General features: G+C 45.2%; 1 protein-coding gene across 1 annotated transcript; it reads left to right on the forward strand.

Moving 5' to 3' along the window:
- The first annotated feature begins 284 nt into the window (after window positions 1–284).
- LOC307027122 (uncharacterized protein) lies at window positions 285–6,660 on the forward strand. Its single transcript, XM_079695313.1, has 2 exons — window positions 285–527; window positions 6,069–6,660. The coding sequence occupies exons 1-2, from the start codon at window positions 300–302 to the stop codon at window positions 6,177–6,179; spliced, it is 339 nt and encodes a 112-aa protein (XP_079551439.1). The 5' UTR covers window positions 285–299; the 3' UTR covers window positions 6,180–6,660.
- The last annotated feature ends 7,326 nt before the right edge of the window (window positions 6,661–13,986 follow it).

Consider the following 13,986-nt stretch of genomic DNA (forward strand, 5'->3'; position numbering starts at 1 on the left):
AGTAATATTTTTCTATACATTATAGACTTTAGTGTAATTCCCAAGCGACATTGTAGTATATTAAAATGTCACGATGTACCAACCAGCAAAATCAAATTGATGATCACATCAATGCCTCAATCATTCTAACACAATAATATAAAGTACATTTTTTCTCCTACACAATGTTCAGCAGAATGAGTATTTTTACTTTTGACACTTCTGATATCTTTTGTACTCTTACTTTAACTTTTAAAAATAGTATTACTACACTGTAATAATTTGCAGTACCACATATGTACAAGATCTGAGTATCCCTGATGACAGTTTTTCCGATCTCTCCGTCTTGTTTACCTGTCAGCTACCATAAGAACAGTCTGAGTAAGGAGCAGTTGGAGGCCATCGTGTCCGAGCTGCAGAAGAAGGTGAAGGTGCTGCAGCAGAGACACCGCCGACACCTGGAGAAACTCCTGGGCCTGGAGAACACAGTCAGCCAGCTGAGGCAGAACAACCTGCTGAACGAGGAGAGGCTCCAGCTGCTGGAGAAGGTGAAGTATTACACAAAATAAGTCCAGATTTTATTCAAGTGGCTATCCATCCATCCTTCCATCCATCTTCTCCCGCTTATCCGTGGTCGGGTCGCGGAGGTAGAAGTTCCAGCAGAGAGCCCCAAACTTTCTTTTCCCTGGCCACATCAACCAGCTCTGACTGGGGGATCCCAAGGCGCTCCCAGGCCAGCGAACAGATATAATCCCTCCACCTGGTCCTAGGTCTACCCCTTGGTCTCTTCCCAGCTGGACGTGCCTGGAACACCTCCCTAGGGAGGCGCCAAGGTGGCATCCTAACTAGGTGCCCGAACCACCTCAACTGGCTACTTTCGACGCGAAGGAGGAGCGGTTCAACTCCGAGTCCCTCCCGGATGACCGAACTTCTCACCTTATCCCTAAGGGAGACACCAGCCACCCTGCGGAGAAAACCCATCTCGGCCGCTTGTAACCGCGATCTCGTTCTTTCGGTCATGACCCATCCTTTATGACCATAGGTGAGGGTAGGAACGAAAATGGCGCGGTAGACAGAGAGCTTTGCCTTCTGGCTCAGCTCCCTTTTCATCACAACGGTGCGGTAAAGCGACTGCAGTACCGCTCCCGCTGCTCCGATTCTCCGACCCATCTCACGCTCCATTGTTCCCTCACTCGAGAACAAGACCCCGAGATACTTGAACTCCTTCACTTGGGGTAAGGACTCATTCCCTACTTGGAGTGGACAGTCCATCGGTTTCCTGCTGAGAACCATGGCCTCAGATTTGGAGGTGCTGATCCTCATCCCAGCCGCTTCACACTCGGTTGCGAACCGATCCAGTGAGTGCTGAAGGTCGCAGAGCGATGAAGCCATCAGAACCACATCATCTGCAAAAAGCAGTGGTGCAATCCTTAGTCCACCAAACTGCAGACCCCCTCCCCCACGACTACGCCTCGAAATCCGATCCATGTATATTACAAACAGGATTGGTGACAAAGCGCAGCCTTGGCGGAGGCCAACCCTCACCTGAAATGGGTCCGACTTACTGCCGAGGACCCGGACACAGCTCTCGCTTTGGGAGTACAGAGATTGGATGGCCCTGAGTAGAGACCCCCTCAGGGCTCTCGACTAACTTTTTTCACCATCCTCCCGGAACCGTCCCGAAATACAATCTAAGCCGTCCCGAAATTAATGTGGACCGTCCCGAATTTAAGATGTTAGTTTTTCTACTACTTATCATTAGTTAAAATCATTCAAAGTGACCTTTAACATAAATAAAACATCATACAAATCATTAGATGATAATTTATCAACCTTTTTATTTGAGTAAATCAGTCAATCACATGACAAAGGCCAAATATATTTAAACAAACACACAAACGAGAAAATTACTAATATTGAATCAAATCAAGTCCCATCCAATTAACAAAAAAAATCCAACACTCTGTCCTGAAGACAGAACCCAGAGTAACCACTAACCAGGAGGACAGTCTGTAACACAGTCAGGAGACCTTTACAAACTGCCCCGCCCCCTCGCACACAGACGGGAGAGAGAGATCTCGTCTGGATTGGAAAGCTCGAAAATGCATCATAGACGCATGTTGTAGTTTTATTGCATATTAGAAACGGAGTTGGATAAACTAAAACTGCGATATAATGTTTATGTAGCAATACTACATATGACATATATTTTTTAAATGTCTCCAGTACCGATAAAAAGTCAGATAACGTCGGAGCTTAACGTTACCACTGTCTTTAATAATTCCGGCCCGGGCGGAGCCCGTTTAATACCGGGGCTCGGTACCCATCCATACATGGGGAGAGGCGCAGCATATTGCTAAGGACTAAATACGATGGAGGGTTCTCATCTCAGCCTTATTACCCATAGGGGATGAAGAGGAGTAAGTAAATAAAGAGGCCGGCGCTCCAGGGTCTGGTTCTGCTGTGCGTTTTTGTGATGTAACGGTAAAACATTTCAGAATTCCTCCACGGGATACCATTGTCATTTTACATCACTCAACCCGCGAAATACACACACTCAGTACATAGCCTACTGTAGATAGACCCGCGAATTTGCGGGCCAGGAATTCGCGGGCACAGCCAGCTGTGCGGCTGGCTGACAGCACATGGGCACAGCTTACGTGTGTGTGTGTGTGTGTGTGTGTGTGTGTGTGTGTGTGTGTGTGTGTGTGTGTGTGTGTGTGTGTGTGTGTGTGTGTGTGTGTGTGTGTGTGTGTGTGTGTGTGTGTGTGTGTGTGTGTGTGTGTGTGTGTGTGTGTGTGTGTGTGTGTGTTTCGCGGGTTGCTAAATGTTTTGTGTGTTTATGTTGACAAGGAGGTTTAATAATTGTGTGCTACACACAACGTGCAGTCGATTTCATTTTCATCGCCGTTTGTAGTAGAGTTAGCAGGGTATTTTTCTTTTAACTCTCGTCCCAAATTCGTCCCAAAATAATTTTTTATCCTCCCTGACACTATTTTTTTCGACGACGGGACGTCCTTAAGCTCGAGCCCTGGACCCCCTCACCCCATACTCCCGCAGCACCTCCCACATTGACTCCCTGGGAACCCGGTCATACGCCTTCTCCAAGTCTACAAAACACATGTAGACTGGATGAGCGTACTCCCAGGCCCCCTCCAGGATCCTTGCGAGAGTAAAAAGCTGATCTGTCGTTCCACGACTAGGACGGAATCCGCATTGTTCCTCCTCAATCCGAGGTTCGACAATCGGCCTGACCCTCCTTTCGAGTACCTTAGAGTAAACTTTCCCGGGGAGGCTGAGTAGTATGATGCCTCTGTAATTGGCACACATCCTCTGATCCCCCTTTTTTAAAAAGTGGAACCACCACCTCGGTCTGCCACTCCTTCTGTACTGTTTCCGACTTCCACGCAACGTTGATGAGACGTGTCAACCATGACAGTCCCTCAACACTCAGAGCCTTCAGCATTTCTGGGTGGATCTCATCCACCCCCGGGACTTTGCCACTGTGAAGTTGTTTGACGACCTCAGTGACCTCCCCCCGGGAAATTGGTGTTGATCCCCCGTCATACATAGCTCTGCCTCTAACATAGAGGGCGGAGTTGTCGGGTTCAGGAGTTCCTCAAAGTGCTCCTTCCAATGCCCTAAGACTCCATCAGTTGAGGTCAACAACGTCCCATCCTTACTGTACACAGCTTGGATGGTTCCCTGCTTCCCCCTCCTGAGGTGTCGGACAGTTTTCCAGAACAACTTTGGTGCCGCCCGAAAGTCCTTTACCATGTCTTCTCCGAACTTCTCCCACACCCGCTGCTTGGCCTCGGCCACGGCTGAGGCTGCTGCCCTTCGGGCCTGTCGGTACCTTGCAACTGCCTCGGGAGTCCCCCTGGATAACAAATCCCTGAAGGCCTCCTTCTTCAGTCGGACGGCTTCCCTGACCACCGGTGTCCACCAGGAGGTTCAAGGGTTAACGCCCCTAGAGGCACCTAGGACCTTGAGACCACAGCTCCCCGCCGCGGCTTCGGCAATAGAGGCTTTGAACACCGACCACTCTGGTTCAATGTCCCCAACCTCCACAGGAATGCCCGAAAAGCTCCGCCGGAGGTGTGAGTTGAAGGCCTCCTGAACTTGGGCCTCCTCCAGACGTTCCCAGTTCACCCGAACTACACGTTTGGGCTTACCAGGTCTATCCAGAGGCTTCCCCCGCCACTCGACCCAACTCACCACCAGATGGTGATCAGTTGACAACTCCACCCCTCTCTTTACCCGAGTGTCCAAAACATACGGCCTCAGGTCCGATGATACGATAACGAAATCGATCATGGACCTTCTGCCTAGGGTGCTCTGGTACCACGTACACTTATGAGCATCCTTATGTTCGAACATGGTGTTTGTTATGGCCAATCCATGACTAGCACAGAAGTCCAGTAACAAACCACCACTCCGGTTCAGATCAGGGGGGCCGTTCCTCCCAATCACTCCCCTCCAAGTGTCTCCATCATTACCCACATGTGCGTTGAAGTCTCCCAGCAAGATTAAAGAGTCCCCTTCAGGAACCCCATACAGGACTCTTTCCAGGGTCTCCAAGAAGGCAGTATACTCTGAACTGCTGTTGGGTGCATAAGCACACACAACAGTCAGAGTTTTCCCCCCCATAACCCGCAGGCGTAGGGAGGCGACCCTCTCGTCCATTGGGGTAAACTCCAACAACAAAGCACCCAACCGGGGATTTGTGAGTATCCCCACACCCGCCCGGTGCCTCACACCTTGAGCAACTCCGGAGAAGAATAGAGTCCAACCCCTATCCAGAAGTAAGGTTCCAGAGCAGACGCTGTGCTTAGAGGTGAGCCCAACCAGATCTAACTGGTAACGCTCCACCTCCCGCACAAGCTCCGACTCCTTCCCCCCCCAGAGAGGTGACGTTCCACGCCCCCAAAGCCAGCTTCTGTCGCCCGGGTCTGGTCCGTCGAGACCCTCTGCCTTCACTGCCACCCTTCTGGCACCGCACCCGACCCCATCGCTGTTTCTCGTAGGTGGTGGGCCCGCGGGACGGAGAAGTGGAGGTGTTGCCCATGTTGCCTTTTCGGGCTGTGCCTGGCCGGGCTCCGTGGCAAGCCCGGCCACCAGACGCTCGCCGACGAGTCCTCCTTCTGGGCCTGGCTCCAGAAGGGGACCCCGGGCTTCCTCCGGGCCGGGTATCCTCACTTCTTTGTTGTTCTTTCATGAGGTCTTGTGAACCAATCTTAGTCTGGCCCCTTGCCTGAGACCAATTTGCCATGGGAGACCCTACCAGGAACACAAGGTTCCAGATAACACAGCCCCCAGGTTCATCAGGGCACACAAACCTCTCTACCACGGTAAGGTGCTGGTTCTTCAAGTGGCTATTCTGTAGTTTATTCTAGCTGTAGGTGCATAAAGAGATGCAGTGATGACGTCACTTTGACAGCCAACTCCAGACATTAGCATCGCAAGTTAGCCCCGATAAAAAGCAGTGGATCTTTTTTTCGAAATACTGCAGAAAATAAGCTCTGAAGCAGACACACAATTTATGATACTTTCACTTTTTGTAAATAACAGGCTATAGTTAACAAAAATCACGGCCACATGACATGTCACCACCACTAATCTAAATGCAGCTAATGTTCTTCGTGATGAATTTTCGTAGTCTAATTTAGTCACTCTGTTTTTAAGATGCATTGAAGCTTCAGACATTCACCAGTGGGGTTTAGTGACTTATTTTTATTCTCACGAAAAAACGTAAAAATCTCACACAAAAAAGGCACAATAAAAAACTGACGACTTCGAGACGAGGAAACTGAAAGTAGTAAAATGCTAACTCATTACCGGGTTTTGAAACTCATTCCTAAATCCTTGCTCATTCATTATTTTAGGTTGTAAAACATCAGGTGAAAATCGGTTTTCCACAGACCTTATTTCAAAAGTGGTAAAATGCTAACTCATTACCGCATTTTAGGAATCAGTCCTGCTCCACTCTATTGTATTATTTGATTGAAAGATACCGAACCCTCCATTAAAACAAACCATGCAAATTTGTATTTGAAAAAATAACATTACCTCTGTCTCCTCTTCCTCAGGCTTACATTCAGAGCAGTGCAGCAGTGTCAGACTCTGGAGAGACGGTGACCATCATCTATGAAGCGGACGATGCAGCATACTTGTATACTCCGCTGGTAAACGCAGACTAAGAGCTGTGAGACTGACTGTCCCCTCTGTGGGTCTGTCCACTGCCACATGGCTCTTGCTGCTTAAAAAACAAAATACTACCTAATTACTTTCCCCGTTTAATAAATGAAATTTGTGTTTTGAATGTGGAGCTTTGCACACATATGGATGAGTATTATAGGACAAGATTGAATGTGTTCTTTCTTTCATCAGGTTTCTTTCACTGAAAAAACCTCAACAGATTTCACATAATTGTATTAGGTTAGGTAAAAGCAATAATATTAAGTTTAAATTTAAAATATTAGGTTCAACTTAATGTTATTGCTTTCAACTAACCTATTTAAGTTATGTGTAATCTGTTGACATAATACATTTAAAGTCAACGTTTAAAAATGTTCAGTGTTCTGCTGCCAACCCCCCTCTTATCCTCAACCACTCTTTGTTTTACTTCCAAGTGTCTTTGTTTGTGATAATGTAAATATCAAATTAAAAAAATGAACTTCCTTTTAGGTTTTTGCTTCGTTGATATTGTTAGGCCCAGATCTAGGGGAAACTAGGCGCAGCATGAAATGTGCACTCTCTCCTCTTTTCCCACTCCCAAGAACATGGACGCCAAGACAGAGAAAGCGTTTGGTAAATTTAATTACCCAAAATATACACACACAGGAGTAACAAAACCACAAAACAAAGAAACCTTCTAACACAAAAATCTTACCTAGCGAATGAGAAAAATAAATGTACAGACTTCTTACCTACTCTAACATTAAACAGGAGAAAACGAATTAACCAAAGAAAAAGGGTTTTGCACTCCTGAGTAAAAAATACAGCGTGCCTGCAAAGACAGGTAAAGTGGCTTACTTTCTTAAGTCTCCCCGCAAGGAGAGACTGACAAGATACACGGTCAAAGTGCGAACACAGCACAACAGGACAGATACAAATGCGCAACAGTGTTGGGAGTAGGAGAAGTCGAGTCAGAGAGAGCGGCCGAGGAACTGCACGGCTGCAGTTAAATATCCTCCCGTCTCCCCAGGTGGACCAATCAGCCTGTTGAAGGTAGCTAATCAGCTAACGGGCACCACCTGCTTGCTCACACACACACACACACACACACACACACACACACACACACACACACAGGAGGAGGGAAAAATCTCTACACACAATACACATAATGACCAGGGTCGTAACAATATTGTTATTTTACGTTCTAAGACTTAAAATAACCCCAGGCCATACAACCAATTACGTCATATGATAAAGAGTCTAATGTAACTTTCATTGATGACCTTTTGATCATCAGTGGTATCCAAACCGAAATCCATGGGTGGGCATTTTATTTGCGAAGAAGGGCCCAAGGTAAAAAACAAACAAAAAGGTTGCACGGGCATATCAATTTATTGATCTTGCTGATTTATTCAAAGCATATCTTCCTATCTATGTAAAATATGTGCGTCTTGAATTTCACTAACCTGAAAACAACATAGTTAAAGTATATCCGCATTTAAGCAAACACACATGTTTATCTTGAAAATTAAATATGAATATTCATGCTCTGCCTTATCTCGTCTGCTGCCCTTGACACCAGCTCCGGTGATATTAAAATAACTTAGTGGCACAGAAGTCACACCTTTTAGTGACAGTAACTACTGTACATCACTACATCGTTGGATACGTTTTGAAGTTCAAGTAGGATTTGTGATGGAAACTTCTATAGCAATGGAGACGAAACTCAGGGAGACACGAGGAGAGCAGTAACTTTGATGGCAACCACTGACGGTTTATTTGGAGCATCGGCCGGAGAATTCACAAGTGCTGCAGCCACGAGGTGACACAGTGGTTGCCAAACCAATTGTGAAGATCTCTACCCCAGACCCATGTATTTAGCTAGTTCTAGAGAGAAGAATCAACATTGTGTATAACAAGATAAAACCATAACACCTCTATCAGTTGACGCCAACAGGCAGGAACAGGAAGACAAAGCACTGAGAGCAGCACCCAAGGTTACAGGTGCCTGTGCTCAGTGAGGGCAGGACAAACTGATAAACTAGGTGTTACGGCTGCCGCCTCCCCGGTTCTTATTAAAGAAGGATTTAAAGGCTTCGGTAGTGGATGAGTTGGTGGTAAGGGGTCTTCTTGTGCCGTCTGTACACCCTGAGCTCGCTGTGTCCGACGCCTTGCCTGAAAGGTTGGAAACACAGAAGCGTGAGGCGGAGCCTGCAGCTGCTCAGGTAGAGGGTGGTGACGGTGAGGACGGCGGCGGTTTAAAGCACCGTTCACTAGCAGGAACCACGCCAAAACAGTGTGATGTTTGTACGTTTATTGAAGTAACATGTGAATAATATGAGGGGGGTGAAGTGATGTTCTGGGAGGATAAGCTGTGGTCCGTGCAGTGGGAGACTCAGAGTAGGGATTCCGTCTCCGGCATGATCTGCGTGGGCTGATTACGGGCCAGGGCCGTGGGAAGTAGGGGTGCTGAGGGTGCTGCAGCACCCCCTGGTGGAGGACAGGGGATCTGCACTTCCACAATACAAAAAAAACGAATTTTCAGCCTTGATGTAACAACATTCATAATTAAGTAAAGATAACACCCTTTTCACCCCGGTTACATTTTCCATTTGCCCTGTACAATGGGCGCTGTAAGTGATGAAAGTGGGGGATGTTGGCTTAGCAGGCGCCCGCAGCCAAAGTGAGAGAGATAGAGAGAGGGGATACCGCGGTACCGGCGGGGATTGTTGTTAGCTTCTGCTGCGCTAACGGATATAAGAAGCTGTTTCTACAATAATGTGGAGGGAGAGCTCTGTCCTGTCAGACTGAGAGGCACAGTGAGGTAAAGGACTCTGAGGGTTTAGATAGTTCACTTTAGTCTAAGTTATCTCAGTGGGTCTCAAACGTTTTGATCACAATTTATGTAAACAAATATTTCCAAGGCACACCTTTATAATTATTAGGATAAATAAAAACAGGTTTGAAATCATTCCAATGTATACTATAGGACAGTAAACCAAAAACATTGTTTAAAACTGGAGAGATTTAAAAATATACATAAATAAATAAATGTTAACTGGTAAAATAAGATGAATGAACAACACAAATAAAATAAGTTACATGTATTTGTTATTGGCTATGGTAGGTTATTGACAATGTTCACATACCTACTTATTTGATTAATAAAATGCAAACCGATCTTTTTCATATGGGTGTTTAGAGTTGTACCCCCTAGATCAGTCTCTAATTGGGCGCTCAAAGTGCACCAAATTGAAGCATTTTACTTTAAAATGTTAAAAAAATCTTCCCGGGGGAGTACCCCCGGACCCCCCTAGAGGATGTGAAGTCCACCCCCCCAATTAAAACATGTTATAATACTAAATACATTTGAAGCCTTGTTATATAAGCTGTCCACCATGTCAATATGTTTCTCTTTTTGTAGTGTATTGGTCTTTTGTAGAGGTTTTTCATTACCAGCTAAAATCTTGCCTATAGGGCAGCACATTGGTCAGAACCAGCCCTGGTGTCATCCCCACAGCACCCCCCATTTGAAACATGTTCCCACGGCTATGTTACGGGCCCCCAAAAGAGTCAGATTAAATGGAACTGAGTTGAGCGTGTGCCTGTCTGAGATCATTGAGATTGTTACGGATGTAAGTGTGGTAAGCTTGGGATGACCAGCGGCCAAGGACCTGGATGGTTTGGTCAGAGATGCCCATTCTCGCTGCTGTGGATGCTGCGCCAATGCGGAAGGAATGGCTCGAATAGTGTTCTGAGCATATCCCCGAAATAAGCAAGACATTGTGGAAGTGTTTCTGGAACCAGAAACGTGTGGCCATTTTCCCTGTTTCGGTGAGAAAGAGTGGGTGTTGAGGCGTTGCGTGTGCAACGTACCTTACGCTGAGGTATTTGGTCAGTGGCTCGTATAGGCTGAGATACGAGTTCAGGCGAAAGGTGTGGATGGGGAAAGAAATTCCCAGCTGATCTGTTTTACTCCTTCGGAGTGTGAATATGAGAGAGTCGTTTGTGTGGTGGAGGGATATGTCGGATAGGCTGGGGTGATGGTGAGAGTTGTAGGCGGATGAAGTGGGTGCGAATTCGGAGCATCGCAGGAAGCCGAAGAATGCTAGCAGGAACATGCATTCTAGGGTAAGGTCGACCATTGGTGATAAGTATCCTGAGCGTAGGGAACGGATGCAGAGGCTGAGAAGGTCGGAAGTGAGTGGCAGTCGTTTGGCTGTGAGGGAGGGTTCCTGCTTGCGTAAGCCTTTGATAAGCATTGTGACGTGGCTATGGGACGTGGAAGGACATGGTTGGCCACCTGCTATTTTAATGAAGAAGTTAATTCTGGCCAAGTATCTCTGAATGGTGGATGTCCGGCACTTATGGGTGGAATGAGCGTGAGTAATGACATTGCAGACGGATATGACGTCCAGAGTGGGGAATGGTAGCTGGTATGCGCCGTGATATGCCTTAAAGCAATTCCAGCCGGTGAGAGACTTACAAGGTGCTTGGGGCAAGGCTGTTGAGGATGGCTTCCCGTGAAGCATGTGAGAGTAGTTCCAGTTGTGGGTTTAGTTCTGTTTCTCGCTTGAGGCCAGTAAAAGGCTAGTCACTGTGACCTTTTTACCTGTGCTGGACTATGGTGATTTGTTGTATATGAATGCACCTGCCTATTGCCTGAACAAGTTAGATGCCGCCTATCACAGCACACTGAGATTTGTCACAAATTGTAAAGCACTTACACATCACTGTACCCTGTATGCCAAGGCAGGTTTGCCATCACTTACTGTAAAGAGGCTCAGTCATTTGTACATGTTTATTTATAAAGCTTCGTTGGGTAAACTCCCGTATTATATCTGCTCTCTGATAACACAGAGAGTTGCAAGCAGCTATTGTCTGAGATCGCATGATGTAGTATTGTTAGATGTGCCAAGAGCAAGGACTGTCTTAGGTAAGACAGCTTTTATGTGAGCAGCTCCACTTGCTTGGAACAATCTTCAGCAAGAATTGAAACTGAACAATCTCATTCCTCTGCATGTTTTTAAAGCTAGGCTAAATGAAATGCTCGTTGATACTATGGGCACTTGTAAATGTCTATAACTATGTAAATGTATCCTGTAAATATAATGTATGATGTCCTTTATTGTTTTATGTTTCATGTGGAACCTTTATGCTGCAGGTCTCCCTTGAAAAAGAGATCTATGATCTCAAGGAACCAATCTGATTAAATAAAGGTTTGAAATGAAATGTGGTGGCTGAAAATGGTGGGACTGGTATGGGATGGAGATCCGCCTCTGGGGCCAAGTTTCTGAATTTCTGAAATTGGAAACGAGACAAAGAGTGAAGTATTATTTGAGTTATTTGAAGTATTAAAGTAACGTGTTATGGCAGGAAAGTTCAATCTGGTATATTCATTTTAATGTCACCTTATATAGAATATGTGTTAAACTTGTGATTTCTGCATTGAGTGACTTCTGCCTAGCAGATACCAAGAAGAGGCCCCTAGGGTCTCTCTGTTAATTATCAATAGTCCTTGCAATTAACAGGGGAAGTCCCAGATACATTTTCAGATAATGTAGTTAAAGTCTTGTAGAATTAATGTTTATCTCCTACACATCCTGCAGGCCTGGAGACTTGGGTCACCCAGCAGTAACCAAGATAAACATCCTTTTGAGCTTATCAATAAAATGTATTCATTCCTAGTAAGCTGACTTTGGGGTGAAGGGAAGTTCAGGGAAGCCATTAAGCCACAAGAACAATTAAACTTCTGTTAATCAACCAAAACTCATGACTTTCAGGGGACAGGACATTCGGACCTATAACAAGGGTCACTTCCTAGAGAATATGTGTGTGTATTTCTTACTGTGATCAGAAGTCCTGTATAATCATTTATCAACTATTCCTTTATTAGTGTTTTATTTGATTCCTCTGCTTTTATTCTTTCATATGTGGGTACTGGAGGGCTACAAACAGTGTGGAGAAATTAGCTTAAACATGTTTTATTACTCTATGGGAAATGGAAGCAGCATGTCAAATGATCAGGGAAATCTACTTGTTTTAAATATATGTGTGTGGTTGATTACTTTGTATTAATAATAGCAGTATGTGTAAAGGAAGCTGGAAATATGCAATGTGAAACCTTTTATTTGAAATAAAGATTCTGCAGGGAATATTCTTAAAGAACAATAGCTCAAGTGTCTGGAAGAGCTGCAGGCTAAATGAGTGTGCGGTACTTTTTACTGCTTGAGATCAGAGCTGATGTTTTCCTCTTGTTATTATTGTTTGAGGTTAAGGTAACTCACATGTGTTATTTGTATAATCCAACTATAAAAAACTATATCTTAAAACTATCTTTATAAAATGCCAAAAGTATGTGAAACTTGCAAGGAGGGGTTTGTCATCTCGAATGTAAGGGTCGCCTCTGGCTCGCGCTGATTGGCTGTCTTTTCTAAGTGGAGGACCCCTCGGGGGGGGGGGGGGGGGGCAGCCGCATAGCTCCTCCTGGGGTTTTGGATATAAGCCTATGTTTTCTTTAGACGAGCCTCTTTTTTTCTTCAGGCTGACCAGGAGAGTAGGACAGGAGAAAGAGCAGGAAGTACTTCCTTTGTGTTTGTATTTGTATTTGTATTGTTACTGTTTATCATTAAAGCAAGATTATTGTTTAACTTGTATTCTGGTGTTTCTTAATCCCTTCCTTTTTACGAATTTACCCAGCTTATCAAACGACACGCGGAGACGAGGTTGGTTTTCAACATCCTCCAAATCTCCAACAAGTGGTGACCCGACGTGTCTGAGTGGGGTGTTTTTGGGGAAGAGACCACCAGCAGCAAGCGGACGGAATAGTCCAGGGCTAAACATCTCGGCTTCTTCTGACAACTAACAACAGAGCTCTGACAATAACAGGTAAACAGATGCCAGTTTAATTCGAAATCTGTGATTTGACCATATTCCAAATTTTAGGGTTGTCAGACGAAGTTTACAGTGTTTTTATAGTAACAGTACAGATACATATTTTAGATAGGTAGGAAAGTTATATAACATAAAAGTGAATCAACGAGGTATGTAAGACGAAGGTAAAAGGCCCCTTACTTTTTTCAGAAAGGAGACGGCTGAAGACTCGTTGGGGGACGTCCAGTGACCGTTTTCAGACGGCATCCAGGAGACGAATCTGAATAACAATTCTTAGGTTCATAGGAATCGAAGTTGAGTTATAAGTAAAATCCAAAGGAGAGTAACGCAACCTTCAAAAAGCAATTTTGAAGTGACCGGACCTCATTAATCCTTTGTTCTGTGGGGTTGAATCTATAAAGCCAAACGTCACGATAAAGAGTTCTGTAAAGCCTGAGTTTCGGCTCCATGTCAGCGTCACATCGTTGAAAGACGGTGTTGAAGCGCGCTGAGAGGCTTGCTAAACTTGTTGAAATAAACATCGGACAATAAAAGCTGAATAGACTGTACGGGGAATTTTTTCTGTGAATATTTACTAGTCAGATAAAGAAGCAAAGCCTGCTGCTTCCAAAATCATTTCTCCTCTCAGTGAGGTGGAGCTCATTCCTGGTCGGGTGCCGCCATCTGGTGGCAAACAAGGTGTGGCACAGAAAAGACAGACTAGCGGTTCGAGTATTGCTTAATAGTATAGTTTGTTGGCTCCATCTGCTGGACGTATTTTGTAGTATCTCTTGCAATATTGCGTTACACCTGGAAGACGCTTTAATCCAAAGCAACTCACAATAACTGCGTTTCACCAGGAACATACAATCAAAGAAGACAGGATCATTAAACTAATCAGGTTTTATAAGTGCCAAAACATTTCGAGTGCTACTCAACTGGCTTTCAATAAGC

The sequence above is a fragment of the Notothenia rossii genome (genome assembly GCF_949606895.1).
Source record: "Notothenia rossii genome assembly, contig: scaffold_327, whole genome shotgun sequence".
NCBI lineage: Eukaryota > Metazoa > Chordata > Actinopteri > Perciformes > Nototheniidae > Notothenia > Notothenia rossii.

What these genes read in the sequence shown, in the direction of transcription:
- LOC307027122 (XM_079695313.1), top strand. Translation starts at nt 300, where the DNA reads ATGACAGTTTTTCCGATCTCTCCGTCTTGTTTACCTGTCAGCTACCAT. An exon ending in GGCTCCAGCTGCTGGAGAAG is followed by an intron (nt 528 to 6,068) that starts GTGAAGTATTAC and finishes CCTCTTCCTCAG; the next exon opens with GCTTACATTCAGAGCAGTGC.